At 44.0% G+C, this 20582-nt stretch overlaps 1 protein-coding gene across 1 annotated transcript in view; it reads left to right on the top strand.

Moving 5' to 3' along the window:
• Nucleotides 1-20582, top strand: part of METTL16 (methyltransferase 16, RNA N6-adenosine) — a 121593-nt gene that overhangs the window by 88505 nt on the left and 12506 nt on the right. Inside the window, exons 7-8 of the mRNA XM_075594368.1 lie at nucleotides 6215-6284; nucleotides 7265-7354. Of these exons, the coding sequence (XP_075450483.1) occupies nucleotides 6215-6284; nucleotides 7265-7354 (160 nt within the window). The remainder of the gene's footprint in view (nucleotides 1-6214; nucleotides 6285-7264; nucleotides 7355-20582) is intronic.

Genomic DNA, 20582 nt, shown 5'->3' with positions numbered 1-20582 from the left:
TAACTGATTGTACAGTTGTCAAACTGTATTCTATTCTTTCATAAAATGTTCATACTTCAAACCAAAATTGAGGCTCTTTAATCTATTCAATCCCCCCTTATTTCAAAATTAATATGCCTTTTTTTTTTCTAATATACTGTTCAAGATTTACTACTGAAACTAGATTTTCTTGGCGACATACACGCGCGTCCGGCAGCGAGCGCGGGGGGGGGGGCGTCGCGTTCACAGCGCTTCACCGCAGATCGCGGTCCTGGGAGAGAGGGAGAGTTTGCGACGGGAGGGGGTGTGCAGGGTTTTTGTGAGGCGTGGCCATGACCTCACACGGCTGGTTCGCCCTCCTTCGCAAGTTCCACGTACAATTTTTTTTGTATGTGAAAACTTGCAGAACAGCGCGGCTGCTAAATGCGCGCCGACGCATGTACTGGGCCCGGATAGATTGGGAGGCGGTGCTTGTGCACTGTAGAACGCACTGGGACCGCAGCCTTATTCTAAATCCATGGACATTGCTGATTTGGACTGTTTCCGGCCTAAATTCCTCATTGACTTCTATGGGGAATTTCGGCCGAACAACTGTCAGATTGGCTGCTTCGGTGTAATGTATATAGAATAAGCCCTGAAGTTATTTTACGATTAGCCATGGTAACATTCACATATGTAATATTTATATAAGAGCCAGTGTGTCTTGCATGTCTGTATGTCTCTTGCGTGAGCTCATTGGTGACATCATAATGCACATAGCCTGGTGGCAGATATGGGGAGTCGGATAGCAATAACATTTAGGCAGAAAGCAGACAAAGAAAGAAGAGTGTCAGTTGACATGTGAGGAGAAATCAAAAATGCTGGAGGAGTGTCGGAAATAACTGATGACATAAGGTACAGAGAGAGAACAGTCAAGCCTACGATTGATGGGCTTTTATTCTAGTATTTTATATAAGTATGTGCTGAGCAATGTGAAGGATTATGTTTTTTTTTTATACATGCCCAATAAAACATGTGATCTTGGTGATTTTAATTCGACCAAAATGGGCAGCGAAGTTGAGACCACTATTCTTTTGCAGTGTTCGCATACTTTAATGATAGATGTTAATATTCCCTATGTGGGAAGTGAATGATGATCGTAAAAGGTACGAGTTCTTAGGGGATGAAGGAGTAAGTTTGATATTGGGATAAAGGTGTTAACCAAATTCTATATGCACAGTGTTACATTTCAGGGTTTTGAGAGCGTTTTTCTGTAAATTAAACAATGTGCAGTGATGACCATTGAATTATTAATTTATTTGATTGATTTGTGTTAAACCAATCCCACATACAAATTCATGCCCATACAGGGATGGTTTTTAACCTGTTCCAGGCACCGGGTGGATTGGATTAGGCTGCTATAGTCTAGAATGTGTATTCGTTCTAGAGAAGACTAGATTTTTTTTAACAGGCTGTTCTAGCACAAGTAGGCTAACGAAATGTATTTTATGGATGGTATGAAGGGGTTTGAGCCTTAAAAACTTATTGTACGGTGGAAAAAAAAGTGATGTTCGTTCCATTGCCGGCATACATTATCACTACAAACAGATTGTATCATCTTGCTTCACAAGGCAATGTGTTGCGCTTGATGGTTAATATCTGTTATGTCAGCCTAAATGTGTGACAGTATGTGGTATTTTACTTAATTACGAATGGAAACATAGAATTTGACAGCTGGTTTGGCCCAACTACTGTGTCAATTTTCCATACGAACTGTGAAACCTTAGACTCTGCGTGATCTCCCAGTCTTTCTCCAATTCTAACAGTCAAGTGTCATATTAAGCATGAAATGGGAAGGCTTTCTTATTCTTGACACCAGCATTGCTAGTGACAGTGAGCACAACAGATTAAAATGTTTAGTGATTAGGAAACAGATGGGTTCTCTGACTTTCATCCTGTGCTTGACTGCATCTCGTGCTAAATCCTTGGGTGACTTGTGTTCGCAGGAACAGCCCAGCAAACACCAGGTGCGAGTACATTGAGCTGTCAAAAGCTTGATAAAGGGAAACGGATATCACAAACCACTTTCTAAGAGGGGTTAAGGAGATCTCACTTTGAAGGCTAATTATTTAGGACTGCTTAGCTGTGACGAGCCACTCAAGGATCCGCTAAACCGTAAAATAATCATGCTTCTGCTCTTTCATCTATGCAGTGTATGTGGTCTGCAGTGTTGTAATATTTGTAATCCGTCCATGCACACAAAGACACACAGACAGTATAGCAATGTATTGCTGGCTCTTCCAAAGACCATGGGGCCTATCCAGAAAGGTCCGATAAGTCTCTTATCGGCAGTTTATCGTCAAAAAAGCCTACTGTAATTCTGTAAGCGCTGATATTTTGGAGATTAGTAGAAATTGTCATCAAAAATAATTTCCGGGAAAAAAAACAAAAAACAAAAAAAACCAGAGAAGCGGCGAGACAGCACTTAGGGGAAAAAATGCATTTTTCCTGCATTGGAATTATGCCGCGAGACACCAGAGCTGATATCCACTAAAATCAGCACCGGAGACCCCCGGCATGAATCGGATGCATTCAAAATGCATTTACAGGCAACTTCATTACCTTAGTGGCTAACCGCTAAGGCAATGAAGGGGTTAACCACCAGTGCCATGCATAGGGACCACCCAAGGGTCCCCAGACACCCGTGGGGGCGACCTGGTAACCCCCAGACACCCACGGAGACCACCCATGAACCCTGTTGAGGCCCGCAGGGACCTCCTGGAGGCCCACAGAGCCTAGCTGGGTCCATCCGAGGGTCCCCAGACACCCGTGGGAACCGCCCTGGGGGGCCCACGAACACCGTGGGGAGCAGGGGGTTGTTTATTGGTTTTTACTACAGCATGAGCAGGGGGTCTCCGGAGCAGAACCGCATTGATTTGAGGTCCTGGGACCCCCTGCTTCCCGAGATATAGGCCCCCTTATAGTGTGCCGGTATATCCTATGCATGTAAATGTCCCGCGTCACATGACCGGACATTTCAACGCATAGGAGATACCGACACCCAATAACGGGCCTGTATCTTGGGAAGCAGGGGGTCCCCGGACATGAAATCAACGCGGTTCTGCTCTGGAGACCCCCTGCTCATCTACACTAGTAAGAAAATGTAATTCAATTTTTTTTATTTTGGCCGAGATTTCCGCAGAAAGCGGCGTCCTTCCTCTTCCTCCTCCTCCTCGCCGGTGATCCCTTTCCGGAGGGCAGATCATGTCGTCGCCGGCTACTCGCTATTTTTGCTCATGTTGCCATCACTGGTATTCGGGCTTTTCTGCATACCTTGATAGCAACGCTGTCAAAACTGGCGATTTTTATTATTTATTTATTTTTATATGACTGCTTATAGCATGGGCCCCCAAGTGTGCAATATTCACTAGTTATATATGTTGGGTCGCAGAGTAATTTAATGCTCCCACTTTTTGCTACACGACTAACTGCAGTAGAGCTCTCGCAGCAATAATGCCAATGTTGACTATTTTTTTTGCTGGCAGAGGGTAGTCAACACATTACCCCTTCCAGTGGTCATTGGGCGAATGCTAACCCAGTAGTGGCCAACTTCAGTACTCAAGGGCCACCATCAGGTCAGGTTTTACAGCTATCCCTGCTTCAGCACAGGTGGCTGTCGTTGACTGCGCCCCTGATTGAGCCATCTGTGCTGAAGCAGGGATGTCATTTAAACCTAACCTGTTGGTGGCCCTTGAGGTCTGCAGTTGGCCACCCCCGTGCTAACCTGTTAATTTCTGGCAAGGGTTGGAAAGCCTTTGGGCTAACTTTGGTAAGTCAGGCCCCTGTGGCAACGCAAATGTAACCTGATCGGATCTTCCATAACTTCCTTCTGCTCGTCCCAACATTGTGGAGAGTTTGCCTTGTGTTTTTAGGTCTGAAATTACCATGATTGCACCTGTGGCTAACGTACTAAATATGGAAAAGGTGCATTTTGGCGTTGCCGCCTGTAGCCATTTGTCTTATTTTAATTTTTATTGCTTTAAAGTCTGTGCTAGTTTGTGGTGGTTGAAATTAAAAATGTAATTCTTCAATTTCATAAATTCAGTGTCGCAACCGTGCAAGGATATTGATTTTGTAATGGGTTCTGAAATCCGTTCTTATAATAAGGATGGGCGTCAGATGAGGCGCAGGAGCTGAATGGGTTTTTCCCATACTAAATCAAATGAAGTCAAATTAATTAAAAAAAAAAACAAAGTGATTAATCAATAACTAATGGGATTATTTTTAACCTCTTCTTTGGAGTATAAAGATAGGTTTTGTCTTGTCTATCGGAGAGAGAGTAGATAACATTATCCAAAGACTTCTGACGTGCTGCGTTGTAACTCCTTGTACTTACTACCTGTAGTTAGCTGGAGAGACATCCTCTGATAATTGGATGCTGCAATGTGCAGGTTGCATGTGTCCCAAATCCCGGAGTCCAAACTACACAGAGTGGCACTCTGCAAATTACCTTTAGGTTACTGGACCGGTGGCAAGTGGATTTCCAAAGTCTGGCATTTTCAGAGGCTGGGATGGTGAACCTGCGTGTCAAGTACTTGGGTTCTCTGATTGCAACAAAAAAAAAGTTATTGGATTTCGGTTACTGGTTTCCAGTCTGTTCTTTAATGGGTCTATTGTGGGGCACTGTAGTAAGTGCAAGGTTACAAACGCTGTGTTGTGGGCAGAGGCAGCATTACATTGTATGCAATGTTAATATATTTTTCATCATCTGTCATGGATTGTTTGTTTTTTTTACTTGCCCAAAGGCACTAGTGTGCTACCTAAAATCATTGTCTGACAGCGTACAATCATTTGTTCCGTTATGTTCTACTTTGATAATGGCATAGTGCGAATGAGACAAATGTGATGAATTCATGCAAATGATAAATCATGTTTGCAGGGCTGCCGACCGTTTTCCCCCCTCACTCCTTTCTCCCCTTGCGCGCGTGCGCGCACACACCAACCCCCTACACACACACACCAACCCCCTCCACACACACACACACACACCAACCCCCTCCACACGCACACACCAACCCCCTCCACACGCACACACCAACCCCCTCCACACGCACACACCAACCCCCTCCACACACACACACCAACCCCCTCCACACACACACACCAACCCCCTCCACACACACACACACCAACCCCCTCCACACGCACACACCAACCCCCTCCACACGCACACACCAACCCCCTCCACACACACACCAACCCCCTCCACACACACACACCAACCCCCTCCACACACACACACCAACCCCCTCCACACACACACACCAACCCTCTCCACACACACACACACACACACACACACACCAACCCCCTCCACACACACACACCAACCCCCTCCACACACACACCCACACATACACACACACCAACCCCCTACACACACACACACACACCAACCCCCTACACACACACACACACACACCAACCCCCTACACACACACACACACCAACCCCCTACACACACACACCAACCCCCTACACACGCACACACCAACCCCCTACACACGCACACACCAACCCCCTACACACGCACACACCAACCCCCTACACACGCACACACCAACCCCCTCCACACACACACACACACACACACCAACCCCCTCCACACACACACATACACACACACCAACCCCCTCCACACACACACACACACACACACACCAACCCCCTCCACACACACACACACACACACACACCAACCCCCTCCACACACACACACACACACACACCATTCATCCACTCTTACACACACACACACACACACACACACACACACACACACACACATGATTCCACCACCCCACACACACAATTCCACCCCCCACAGACACAATTCCACCCCACACACAATTTTTCACCCCCTACACACACACACACACACTTTTTTACATTGGGATGGAAGGCCTTTGCCCCTTGCGTGCTGATGTGGCAGTTGGCCACAGCAGCAGGTGGAAAGAGCTGGGGACTGGGAATCAGAAGCTGCACGCATTTGAACAGACGCCCACCCCCCACGTAGCGGCCAGGCCCGGGACAATAGTCCCAGCTCTCCCCTGCATGTTTGTCATTTTGCTGAGAGAAAGGTCAAGATGTCTGACCAACTCATAATGTATTAATACTACATACTTGGCCCGTCTGTGTTTTCCTGCAGCAAAGTAAAGATTGCCAATGACACACCCTGTTGATTATTTTCTTGTAGATGGTACAGCTGCATGCTGGGTAAAAAATGCAGCTTGGCTCCTTTGAAGGAAGAGCTACGAATACACGGGGTAAGTTTTGATATTCTCTGTAGCTCACATGTCATGATACAACTGTGAGTCTTTCTTTGAAGCCTGGATGTATTACAGAATTGGCTTTAGATGCTGGAGGCATGTTTTTGGAGAGGAAAAAAAGTGTACATTTTCTACCAGGGGTGGGGGGGAAAGTCGCTTTAAAAAAAAAAAAACACACACAAAGCATGGGCTACCTTTTTTCTTGACTCAATTACCCTTGACATTACATTTGACATAACTCCAGTAATAGCAGTCTCCCCTCTTCAGTTTATTGCCATTTAAATGGACAATCCCTCCTTCGACAAAATTCCAGTGACATGTTTAACGGGTCTTATTTGGATAACTGAAGCCCTTTTGACCCAAATCTGACACCTAAAAGTATTATTTATTGTTTAAAGTTGAACTGGGGAGGAGTTTGATTTTTCTCAGGCTGCTTCCTTTTGTGTGATACGTACCACTGTGTTCAGCCAGTGCTTGCCCAAGTCCCTCACTTACCACATCCCCTTATCTTTATTGGTTCTCTGATCAGGACAGGGTGGGATAAGGGTAAAGCAAGAACTTGATTGACCGACACTTCCCCATTCCAAGGTCCCTAAGAAATTCAACTGGCTGACTGTGGGATTGCACCTTTAACCCAGATCTACTATTCTCTTCAGCACTGCGTTTGTTCTTTATTAAATGCACTGTAGATATTTTTGTGCTCTGCCCTCCACTAGAGTTTTTGTACTGCATTTGGGAGGCTGTAAAATTGCACTGTTTGGGGCAGGAGAGGAAGTCATGATGCTTCTCAGGTGGTCCTTAAATTAAACTTTTTTACTAGCCGTCTTAGTACTATTAAATGGCTATAATGGTTTGGAGGAATCTTAATCTAATCTGACTCGGGTAATAGAACTACTGAAATGCATTATGGATTGAATTAAACCATTTTTTTTTTTTTTTAAATATTGAACAATTATATCCATTTTTTTTCCCCTCAGGTTCCTAAAGTTGCCCACACTGAATTTTATCAGGGGCGAACAATGCGTTGGGCTCTGGCGTGGAGTTTCTATGATGTAGTGGTCATTCCTGTAAGTATGAAAAATATAGAATTAGCATTTTAACCTACTGCCCTGCACCTATTAATACAAAAACCTGGGTTGCCCAGTTGTTGTTTTGTAAGGGAAAGCCATCTTTTTATTGCTGTTCTCTTTCCGTCCATGTCTGCCCACCATAGTGTCCCCAGGAGGAAGGATGGACGCTGGGTGGGACAAGAACTTCCCTGGATGTTGTAACCCGGCCGCCATGCGTTTTACTTCACACCGCTCTCTGTCTGAGTTGTGTTCCATCTGAAATCTTTTGTGTGACCAGATTTTTGGGGAGTTCACTATACGTTGTAGCTTGTTAAATAATGATTCTGGTCTTTGCACCCACCTGACGTGCCTATGATTGCACCACAGGGAAACACTTTGATCTTTGTTACCCTTACAAGTGTGTGCAATATAGAAGTGTATACCTTCTCTGACATGCTTTGCTGCTTTAGAGAGAGGTCTTGTGACGCATTCTAGACCCGTCTGCAACTATTGCTGAAAGGGTTAATTTACAGAATTTTCCCGTTTCTCGCATGGCAGTGATTACCAATGGGATAAGTCCCACCCTCCAGTTGAGATAGGACAAAAAACAACTCTTTACCTGTTTGAGGTCCTATAAATGGTCACACCTCCTTTCCAGGAAGTCTTTTTTTCTGTACTACTAGCTGAGGTAAAGTTTTATTTATTTATTTTTTCCTAGACGTTTTGGGGCTTACATGACTGCCTTTTTCAGTCAATATCAGGGGAGTTCTCAGTCTCTCTCCCACTGACGACCTGATTCTCGCACACCTCGGGGTGCTTGTCGGTCAGTGCAAGCCTTGAACAAGCTATGCTGCAAAATGCCACACAGGCAGCAGCGAACGAAGGAAAACTCTCTTGCACGGGGAACATGCTCCCACGTGAGGAACAGGACGCGCTTGTCTCCCCTCTCCATACACGGCAAATCAATGCACGACTGACCGCTCTGAATCCACTGCGCGGGCGGGACGTGTGGCGTCTGTCTGAATTTCTGTAGCACGCTCTTGGAGGCCCCAGTCACGAACGTGACGTCAAGCAATCACGTGACCAAACCAGGACATAGAAGACGCAGGCAGCATGGAGCATTCAGTGCTGCCTTTAACTGAACAAAAAAACAATGCACACAAAGCGCACCATGGATTAAATTTAAAATATAACAATTGTAATATCTGGTAAAAAGACCAAAAAAACAAAAAAAAAACAATGTGTCACAATCAATAATATCCACAACAAATGAAAATGAGCTAAATGACATCCAGAAATGCATATAACACTTACATAAAATGCATGGACATTCCCATATCAAGGGATACTAGCATCATACTAACTTCTATGAAGCATAACATAACATGAAAACACAAAACCAAAGTTAATTAGATTAAACAGTCACAGTGGAAGTTCTAGGAAAAAGCCGTATGGTCGCCACAATGACGGGAACTAATACTGACCACAAGCGATAGCGGGTAGCCGGTGTAGGCGCGAACAAGTCCAGACTGCACGAACACACGGCAGAAGCTCTAAGAAGAAGATATCAATCAGTAAGAAATGTACCCCTTTCGAAGCAAAGGAGACGGAGGTATGGGGTAACCCTCCAAAGGTGGATACAGCTATTAGCAGGTTCGCAAGAAAAACATTTCCAGTAGACCACAAAGCATCTTTTTGCGATCCAATGGATAGACACATGGAGAGTGCATTTAGAAAGTTGTTCATGGCAGCAGGAGCCTCCTGTAGGACGGCAATAAGAACCACCACTATTTCCAGAGCAATGAAATTGTGGATCAGCAAAATTAAAGAAGCTCTGAAGAAGGGCATCAAGCAAGCATCTATCATAAACGCGTGTTCTGAGATGAAGCTAGCTACAGATTTAATTGCAGACGCATCGCTGGACTCTGTAAGACTAGCGGCCAGATCTATGGTGTGATCAGGATTGCCTAGAAGAACCTTGTGTTTACGACCCTGGTTTAGAGATGCATCTTAAAAGAATAATCTATCTTTGATTCCATTTGAAGGTAATCTACTCTTCGAAAATACATATTTGCGTCAAGAGGAATGCTACTGGTTTAGTCACCTAATGTATACAACAAAAGGCTTGAAAGCATGTCAATGTATGACTATTATAGGGAAGTGCTCATCAACCATACAGGTGGTAAAATGGGCAAGATGGCACATGTAGATGTTCCAAGTCCATTTCATTGAGCAATGTGATGGTCAGCAAAGGGATCCCAGAGAAGGTAAAAGTCTCCTTATGATGGGAACAAGATCACAATCTAAAACAAGGAAACAAGGTTGATCGCTACAAGATCAGGAGTGGGTCACAGTCACGACCGATGCAAGTGGCACAGGATGGGGAGCCCAATTCGTGCAAAAACATCTTATAATGCAGGAAATTATTTCGTTCGCTCAAGGTCTAGTATAAACAAATCTGCTGGTTCGCTCAGGCAGTCGTGTATATATAAAGAAGCAGTGAAGAACAAGAAGTCGAAGCCTTCTGGTGCAATCTCGTTCCGTTTTCAATTGGGCTGAATGCCAATTGCAAGATATAACTGCTATGCATATCCCAGGTAGAAACTATCATGGAGCAAATTTCCTAAACCAAAATACGATAAATCTAGGGGAATGGGCCCTGGTGGATCATGTATTCGCACAACTCATGCAAAAATGGGGCCTCCCACAGATAGACCTCATGGCCATGACATCAAACAGCAAAGTTATGCTCAAGAGAATTTCATCCAGCAGCAGCCTACACAGACTCTCACTATCAAGTGGAACTTTACCCTGGCATATATATTTCCTCCTGTACCCTTGATTCCAAGAGTTCTAAGAAAGATAGATATAAAGGGAAAGCGCAGAAGTCATGTCAATAATACCATTCTGGCTTCACAGGACTTTATTCTCCCTACTAATCAACATGCTAAAAGGTCCACTATGGCGCTTACCAATATCGCTGGACCTTCTATCTCCGGGCCTAGTTCATCATCCCAGGCCGAAGAGATGGACTTTGGTGGCTTGGCGATTGAGCGGGGCATGCTGCAGAGAAAGGGATTCTCACAGGGTCATAGAGACTCAGATTGCAGCAAGGAAAACAAATACGTCTGAAGTTTATTACACGGTTTGGAATCACTTCTGTATATCAGTCCAAGGTTGACTTCTGAGATCCACCCGTATTGTCTATTCTAGAATTCCAGTCAGGTTTAGAAAAAGGATTCAATAGCAACACTCAAAGTACAAGTAACGACTATCGGCGCTATTGGATAGATAGTTGGCTTCAATGGATCTAGTAGTGCGCAAAATCAACCGCAGTTCCAAAATCCTGTCCCACCATGGGACCTACCATTTGTTTTAGATGCATTGACATAAGTCCCTTTTGAACCTCTTCTGCAATCTTCAGATATAGACCTTACCCTAAAAAGAGTGCTTCTGGTAGAATTAATGAGCTACAGGCCTTATCAATTAATGAACCTCATTGTTCACCAGTGCGACAATTTCTTTCTATGGTCATCTGTTTTCCATCTTAATCTGGAGATCATACTACCTTCGTTTTTGTCCAAACCCAGTTGGGGCACGGAGAGGGCGCTTCATATTGGCACGGAGAGGGCGCTTCATATGTTGGATGTAGTGAGATGTCTAAAACAATATCTTTTTAGATGAGTCATTCAGAAAGTTAGACTTTTCGTTCTGCCGTCAGGAGCAAGAAAGGGACAACCGGCATCCATGGCAACCATTGGTCACTGGACAAGGGGTATTACAAAGGCTTATTCCATCCAAGGAAGGTAGACTCCAGAAGGTCTAAGAGCAGATTATACTAGATTGATGACGGCATCATGAAAGCTCGGGCATCACCCACTAATTTGTGCATGTTTTGGAAACAAAGTACTGCAGTCTGTTGTGGCTATAAATAGACATGTTTTGCAGTGCTTGTGGTGTAATTTATTTGCCTCCTGGTACTGCTTGTCCACTTCCCACTGGTGACCACTGCCATGGAACATCCAGGAGAAGTGGAAATTGATGTCCTACTTACCGTAATTTTAATTTCCTGTAATAGTCCATGGAAGTGCGCACCAATCCCATCCCTTGCTTGGCGGAAACTATATTAATTTTGTAAGATTATAGGGGTGGTTTATTTATTTATTTTTTGTAGCTTTGACACTACAAGCCTACCTGGAAAGGAGAGGTGTGACCTCCTACAGGTAACGTTATTTCTGTGCTATCTCAGCTGCAGGGTGGGACTTAACCCATTGGTGCGCATTGCCATGGAGACTATCCAGGAAATTAAGATTATGTAGGTATGTAGGATATATATTTTGACTTGTGTTGGGTGCACTCATGTTCTTGGACTTTACTGCAGCAGTTCATGTTTGAAATACACAGAGAGCTCCTTTACACTCCTTTAATACAGTTTTAAAAAAAAAGTGCTTGGACAAGTCACTCACCTAATTTTATTTTGCATGAGACAATGGGGCTCACTCACCAGGTGACTTTTTCTAGCAATTGCCGCCAGTATTTTTTTGGTTTCCGTTTTTTGAATGGAAACCGGTGTGTAGTCCTAAATCCGTATCACTTTGTTTTTGCATATTAATATTACCTCTTTAATTAAAGAAAATGGTCAAATTCCAACATAGACTGCAAATTTTCCTCCAATACCCAAGGTAATAATATTTGCAAAGTTGTAGCTAATGGGGACTAGAGTTTCTTGTTGCCTATGCATAGCCTGCGAGGGAACATGTTTCAGATCTATGACTCTTGCTTGTATTGCCTTCATGTAACAGACTGGCCTGCTAATGCCCATTTGTCTGAAGGATTAGATATGCACACTGACTTCTCTGGGCTTGACAAATTAAAAAGGCATTAGCTGACAGCTCCGATCACACTATTGGCATAGTCATTGACTGGTATTTCACAATGGATAGTCAGGATCACATCTTGGTCTTGATATCAAGCATTGATGTTTAACAACTATATATTTATTTTTTTTCCAGTGCAGGCTCGAAGATCTATTTTCTTTCTCTGTCCCCCTCCTTCTCTCTCCCCTTAACACTGGTAGGGGGTTAACGGCAGATGTCTAGTCTGGCAATTACAATGCAGAGGGCTGGTATCAAATGAGTATGATTGTAGGCAGTACAGTGAAAGGTCTTAAAGGATGACTAACTGTGATATCAAGCCGAGCGTGGCCTGACAGAATTGATTAATTTTTTTTTACAGTGTATCTCACCCTTTAAAGGTACAGTATGGTATTTTTTTTTATAGTCCGTGTCCAATCCACAGCGCGTGTAAAGCACTTTTAATAACTGAACTGTACGCCTTACAAAAGAGGGTGTTCTATAGACTTGTGAAGAGGTATTTTATTAATATTTAGTCTAGCAGCAGCACACATAGCTTGTCAGTGAAGTAGCCAATATTAACACAATACTGCACTCCTTGAGCTACTCCCCACTGCTGTCAGTAAAAGGCATAGGATTGTGTTAGAGATGCTCTGCATCATTTGAATGTTAAAAGGTTATCTTGGAAAAAATACACATGTCACAATTATGCATTCAGTTACCTCTGCACTGTCACAGCCCTGCAAAGGACTGTTGTTGTTGACCCTTTGGTAACGAAGCCTTTCCTTGTCAAAATGAAAATGCTGGAGCAATAATAATGCAATCGTTGCATGTCTACACATTTCCATCCATCTAAAGCGGCTTCTCTTTGGAAGAATGCAGGACCAAACCCTAATGAGTATCACTAATAACTGAAGCTTTTACCCCTAGTGCTCTCAGAAACACCAACAGGGAATCCCCTACCATGTGGAAATACTTTCCATTTGGCAGTAAAACAAACAAACACCAAGTTGTGATCTTGGTTAACCCATTAACTGGAAAACTCACAGCTATGAAAAATGTCTTGTGAATCTAAATTGCATAGATATGCCCTATCTTAATATGGAGCCGCATGTTCATTTCAGGGGATTTATCTTCCCCGGAGCAGCTTTTTACACTAAACCTACATATTGTGGGCCAATTTTTTTTTTTACTCTTCCCAAAGGGAGTGTTTCAAATCACTCACCTCGAAGAGAAATAGAATAGTCTCTTGGCTCAGGAGACTGTGCCAGAAGGTGGAGCCATTTGAGTGGAAATATTGGCCTAGTTTTTCCTTCTCCTTCAGTATAAAGCATCCATGCCTGCGTGACTTCTTTTTCCTTGCTCGGCCAAGCTCGTGGAACACCTTTCTACTTCAATATAAATAAGAATAAAAGGGCAAAAATCAATAGTCCTTATCGCAGAGGATGTCTGGCATCTAACTCCATTGTCTTTGTTTATGCACCTATACATGGAGAGCAACGTTCTTACTACTTCTAGATGTGCAGTGCAGCATTTGCCTTCCTGTGGGAGCCGACGCCGTGAAACAAATGATTTAGAGGTGGTAGTTCTATCAATAATCATTCCAAAAAAGCGACATGAAGGTGTCCGTTAAAATAACAAAAGTATGAAAACTTGGTGGGAGCATATTTTATTTTTTTTATTATCGTCTGTTTGTAAAACCCCAACGTGTTTTGCAGCACGGTACAGTGGGGCGTACAGAGATTTCATCATTATATAAAGTTACATACAAATAAGGACAAACGGGTACAAAGAGGTAACGAGGGCACTATGCTCGTGAGCTTAAAATCACGAGGGAAATGTTGAAACAAAACAGTGAAGTTGCTGCTTGTGGGATGGACTATACCTCAGGTTGGCGTGTGGTCCAGCCGCACAGCTGATCACATTAAGGTTAGGGGGTGTTACATCGCGTGGAAATTGGTGCATCCTCACAGCTGTCCCAATGGGGTTAGAGGGGTGCCAGATAAGCTTCCTTGAAAAGGTGAGCTCTCTGAGTTTTTAAATGTCTCAAAGCTGGGGGAGAAGAAAAAGAACGTGAAGGGCGCAATTTCAAAGTTTAAATGTTTTATAAGACACTTTAATTTATTGTACACATATTAATGCAATGGTATGCACTCACACACACAAATAGCATGAAATATTACAACTGAATTGATTAAAAAAATAATGAAAGGTATAATTGCTTGGAGAGTCTCTGTTCTTTTCACTTCTCCTGTATCAGCTGTTTGCTGGATCTCCAAATGTGAGGGCAGCGCCTTCCCTGGGTCTCTGCTGGGCTGCTCAGCATGATCAGTGCTTCTGGCAGGTGTCCGCTTGAGGTTCCACAAACCTCCGCTGTCCGGCAGTGGCTGTAGCTCCTCTCCACGGATGCCTTCGGTTCCTGAACAGTATCCTGTGCGGGGCTTGATCCCCCCCGCTCCTTCCCGGTCAGACTGACCGGAAGTGACGCGAGCTGGATGGTCCAGCCGGTGTGTACAGCTCCCAATGTCTCTTCACTTGGTGCAGGCAGAGTGAGGATTACAGAGACTTGCTGCATTACTGGATTACAGAGACTTGCACAGCATACAGCTGATGCAGGAGAAGTGAAAAGAACAGAGACTCTCTTCGGGCAATTATACCTTTTTATTATAATTTTTTAATCAATTCAGTTTAAAAAAAAAAAAAGCCTTTTAACTGTGTGAGTGCATACCATTGCATTGATGTGTGTGTGTGTGTGTGTGTGTGTGTGTGTGTGTGTGTGTGTGTGTGTGTGCATACCATTGCATTGATGTGTGTGTGTGTGTGTGTGCATACCATTGCATTGATTTGTGTGTGTGTGAGTGCATACCATTGTGTGTGTGTGTGTGTGTGTGTGTGCATACCATTGCATTGATGTGTGTGTGTGTGTGTATACCATTGCATTGGTGTGTGTGTGTGTGTGTGTGTGTGTGTGTGTGTGTGTGTGTGTGTGTGTGTGTGTGTGTGTGTGTGTGTGTGTGTGTGTGTGTGTGTGTGTGTGTGTGTGTGTGTGTGTGTGTGTGTGTGTGTGCATACCATTGCATTGATGTGTGTGTGTGTGTGTGTGTGTGCATACCATTGCATTGATGTGTGTGTGTGTGTGTGTGTGTGTGTGTGTGTGTGTGTGTGTGCATACCATTGCATTGATGTGTGTGTGTGTGTGTGTGTGTGTGTGCATACCATTGCATTGATGTGTGTGTGTGTGAGTGCATACCATTGCATTGTGTGTGTGTGTGTGTGTGTGTGTGTGTGTGTGTATACCATTGCATTGGTGTGTGTGTGTGTGTGTGTGTGTGTGTGTGTGTGCATACCATTGCATTGATGTGTGTGTGTGTGTGTGTGTGTGTGTGTGTGTGTGTGTGTGTGTGTGTGTGTGTGTGTGTGTGTGTGTGTGTGTGTGTGTGTGCATACCATTGCATTGATGTGTGTGTGTGTGAGTGCATACCATTGCATTGGTGTGTGTGTGTGTGTGTGCATACCATTGCATTGATGTGTGTGTGTGTGAGTGCATACCATTGCATTGGTGTGTGTGTGTGTGTGTGTGTGTGCATACCATTGCATTGATGTGTGTGTGTGTGTGTGTATACCATTGCATTGGTGTGTGTGTGTGTGTGTGTGTGTGTGTGTGTGTGTGTGTGTGTGTGTGTGTGTGTGTGTGTGTGTGTGTGTGTGTGTGTGTGTGTGTGTGTGTGCGTGTGCATACCATTGCATTGATGTGTGTGTGTGTGTGTGAGTGCATACCATTGCATTGTGTGTGTGTGTGTGTGTGTGTGTGTGTGTGTGTGTGTGCATACCATTGCATTGTGTGTGTGTGTGTGTGTGTGTGTGTGTGTGTGCATACCATTGCATTGATGTGTGTGTGTGTGTGTGTGTGTGTGTGTGTGCATACCATTGCATTGATGTGTGTGTGTGTGTGTGTGAGTGCATACCATTGCATTGGTGTGTGTGTGTGTGTGTGTGTGTGTGTGTGTGTGTGTGCGCATACCATTGCATTGATGTGTGTGTGTGTGTGTGTGTGTGTGTGTGTGTGCATACCATTGCATTGGTGTGTGTGTGTGTGTGTGTGTGTGTGTGTGTGTGTGTGTGTGTGTGTGTGTGTGTGTGTGTGTGTGTGTGTGTGTGTGTGTGTGTGTGTGTGTGTGTGCGTGTGCATGTGCATACCATTGCATTGATGTGTGTGTGTGCGTGCATACCATTGCATTGTGTGTGTGTGTGTGTGTGTGTGTGTGTGTGTGTGTGTGTGCATACCATTGCATTGATGTGTGTGTGTGTGTGTGTGTGTGTGTGCATACCATTGCATTGGTGTGTGTGTGTGTGTGTGTGTGTGTGTGTGTGTGTGTGTGTGTGTGTGTGTGTGTGTGTGTGTGCATACCATTGCATTGATGTGTGTGTGTGCGTGCATACCATTGCATTGATGTGTGTGTGTGTGTGTGTGTGTGTGTGCATACCATTGCATTGATGTGTGTGTGTGCGTGCATACCATTGCATTGATGTGTGTGTGTGTGTGTGTGCGCGCACGCGTGTGCGTGTGCGTGCATACCATTGCATTGATGTGTGTGTGTGTGTGTGTGTGTATACCATTGCATTAATATGTATACAATCAATTAAAGTGTCTTATAAAACATTTAAACTTTGAAATTGTGCCCTTCCCATTCCTTTTCTTTTCTGAGGTTTCTCTAAATAAGGAGGGTATCCTCTCTTGTGCGGCTGCATCAATTACCATGAAAAAAGGAGTAATATCTCACACTAAGGAGGACTTTATATTCTAAACAACCTCCACGTCTATATTAGTGACTTTATGTGGAGGAATTATTCTACATTAAGGAAGCTTTTTAGGTGCATTATCTGTGCTAGCTATTGGTCTGCATCTATTAAGGGATGGTGCCATCAGTGGTTATTATATATATATATATATATATATATACATATATATATATACATATACATATACATATATATATACACACACACACACACACACACACACACACACACACACACACACACACACACACACACACACACACACACACACACACACACACACACACATACATACACACACACACACACACACACACACACATACACACACATACACACACACATACACACACACACACACACACACACGTGGTCATTTGACCGGATCTAATTTGTTATTCCATTTGTGTCTTTGTGTCTCTTAACGTGGTTGCTTTCACTCATATGGACGGTGAGTACCATGGGATAATTATACTTGGTCATCAATCAGTACTCCCCAGTACTATACAGACATATTTTGCAACAATTAGTGTAGAATAGTGTATATTGTATCTAGTGCACACCTGCTGCACAGTGGTGCACGCATACCAATTGTTTTTCTGCTAACGCTGGGGGGGAGTCTGATGATGCGTGATAGGAAATTCCTGAGCTGAGGGGGGGGGGGGGGGGGGTGAGAGTGTTAGAGGACATAATTTGTTACTGCATTTCCTCCAGTAACTTTCTGCAGTGCGTGAGTACTTTTGGAGGTAGCGGGTAAAACGAGTGTGTACCACTGTTGGGGCTTAGGATGACTGATGCAACATGTGGTAATAGGAGCCGTCTTTTCTAAGGCTGAGCGTATACTGCCATATAGAGAGGTTGCTAGGTCAGGGTAGCAAGAGGTTGAAAATTGGAGGGGTCTAGAGCACGTAGGTTTCTGTAGGTGTGGAGGGTGCAGAGGGTAGGGTGAGGCTAAAACTTAGGAGGTGATCAGAGGGAGGGATGAGCATGTTAGAGGAGTTAGACAGAGAAGAAGCGGGAAAAAATCAGGTCAAGGGAGTGTGTCCATTGCAGTGAGTAGGAGAGGTGGTCCACTGGGAGAGACCATAGGAGGAGGTTAAATAGATGAGATTGGCATCTGAAAGTGGCATTGACATTGTTAATAGGTATGTTAAAGTCTCACAGGATGACAGTAGGTGTGACAGGAGTGGAAGTGAAGAAGCCAGGTGGAAAAGTTGTTAAGAAATTGAGATGTAGGTCCAGGGTGACGCTAGATGACCGTGACACACACATCAAAAGAGATGAACAGCATGGTCTCTGAAGGATGGGAGGGAAAGGGGGTTATGACCAGAAATGAGCAGCCTGGGGAAACTAATATGCCATTGCCTCAGCCCTTTTATGGGGACCAGGCTTACGGAGAGACCACTATTGGAGAACGCAGATTTTTTGTAATATGCCTGTGAACTATGAACTCCCCCAAAATGCTGCCAGGGTTTTGCAATAGGAAGCTGCAACGACGTCATTCCCCGATGTTGTGACGACTTCCTATTAGACTACATTTTGATTTGCTGTAGGGATGATGCTCGATGGCTTTCAGTGATGTATTTGTGCTTTCATTCTATGACTCCAAAATCTAAAAAATATCATGATTTTGAAAGTAAACCACACAGGTTTAGTTTCCCAATAGGGTGGGGGGGGGGTGGGGGGCGGGGGAATCCCCAAGAACTGAACCATTAAACCATTTGTTCCATGTCAAAAATAGTTTTCTCTACTCTACAGATCCGGTATCTGTATTTTGTAAAACCATTATCTGCTGAATAAACTCTACAAGATGTTGATGCATCTAGATGTTTTTCATCTACAGTAGACTACACATGCAAATATATATATGTAAATACAACTGTATGCTCATCTGCATGTCTTAGGCAGGTCTGCAACCCCGCCTTTCACCATTATCACCCAGCACACAGCACTTCCACTGCAGCAAGGGATTCTGGGGAATGACATGCAAATGAGCACACAGTGCCACTTTTTGCTTCAAAAACCATTTTTAACATGGTTCCCTATAGATATATATATATATAGATATATATATAATATATATATATAGAAAAGTTGCCATTTGTGTTGTTTTTCAGTAACTTTCCTCTGAACTTCAATTTCTTGCAAATTTCAGCCTGATCCCATTTATCAGTCAAAAAGTTATAATCTCCGAAGAAAAGGGTTACGCAAAAAGTGGAGATCAGTTTTTCTTTTTAGATCTTTTATCTTATCCTAAGGGGCTGATTCAATATGTGCTTTTCAACCCAAATTCTCCATAGACCTCAGTAGGGACTTTCCGATCGGCCGCTTGGGCACGTATAGAATCGGCTCCTAAATCTTAGCTGTGATGAGTAAACATGGTCTGTATCTGGTATTATACCCTCAGTAATATTTAGGTATATTTATGTATTTGTTTGCATAGCCAATTTATGCAGTAATATACTTAAAATAACACCCAGTTAGGGTCCCCGACTTAGCGAAATACTATCTCGCTGCACAGTTGAAGCAGGCTGTAGTTTGGAATTGCGACCCGGCCCTAGCTTCATGGTTAGAGATAGAGACTCACTACGCCTGTCCCCTCTATCTCCAGGTGGCAATGTGGCCGTCTGGGGGCAGCGGGGCCAAACCACAAAGGTTTGCCCTGGGAGCAATGAAATGCACGTGGGAAGCATGGCTTAAAAGCAAGGGGAAGTACGGTCTGCTAGCATCCCCCTCACAGCTCACCCCCATCTTCGGGAACCCCAAATTCCCCCCAGGGTGTTCCCCTAGGCAATTCGTCCAATTTCAGCCCCCCCAGTTCGATCGCAATATTAGGATGGTGGCCGATCTGCTGCAGAAAGATGAGATCGCTACGTTTCAGGTGATTAGAAACAAATTTGACATCCAAGACTTACACCTTTTCAAATATATGCAGGTCAGACATTTCCTATTATCTCTCTCACCAACCGCCAAATTCCCCAAATTAACCAAATTCGAATCCCTATGCACTAAAAGGACTTATCAAAAAGGATTGATCTCACAGATATACAAAGGACTAGAGTCACCCTCCACCCCACCCGACCATCGATACATGCAACGATGGTCTGCACAACTAGGCCTCTCAATTGACCCAGAAGATTGGGAGGAGATCTGGGAGCAAGCATCCAAAACTTCAATTTGCACAATCATAAAAGAAAACATATACAAATGGTACCTGACTCCCGTTAGACTGAGCCAGATCTACCCCGGCGCAATTGACCTATGCTGGCATGGATGTGGTCAAAAGGGCGACATGGCCCATATTTGGTGGTCATGTCCGGAAATACAAAGATTCTGGACACAGATCCAGAATCTTATAAAACAAGTCACAGGACTAACCCTACCACTAGACCCACTGACCCTGGTGCTAAACAAACCAATCTCAGACCTTCCCCCACCAATGTCTAAATTAATAACGTCAATTTTGACTGCAGCCAGATGTGCCATTTCGGCCGCATGGAAGCAGACCAAAGCCCCATCTAGAGCTACGGTCACAAGAAGGATCAATGAAGTAATGTTGATGGAGAAATTAACTGCCGTCATCCAAAAAAAAG

This window comes from Ascaphus truei, chromosome 3 (genome assembly GCF_040206685.1).
Source record: "Ascaphus truei isolate aAscTru1 chromosome 3, aAscTru1.hap1, whole genome shotgun sequence".
Taxonomy (NCBI): Eukaryota; Metazoa; Chordata; class Amphibia; order Anura; family Ascaphidae; genus Ascaphus; species Ascaphus truei.
The sequence above is the reverse complement of the archived record's forward strand: the minus strand, read 5'-3'. Positions and strand labels throughout refer to the sequence as shown.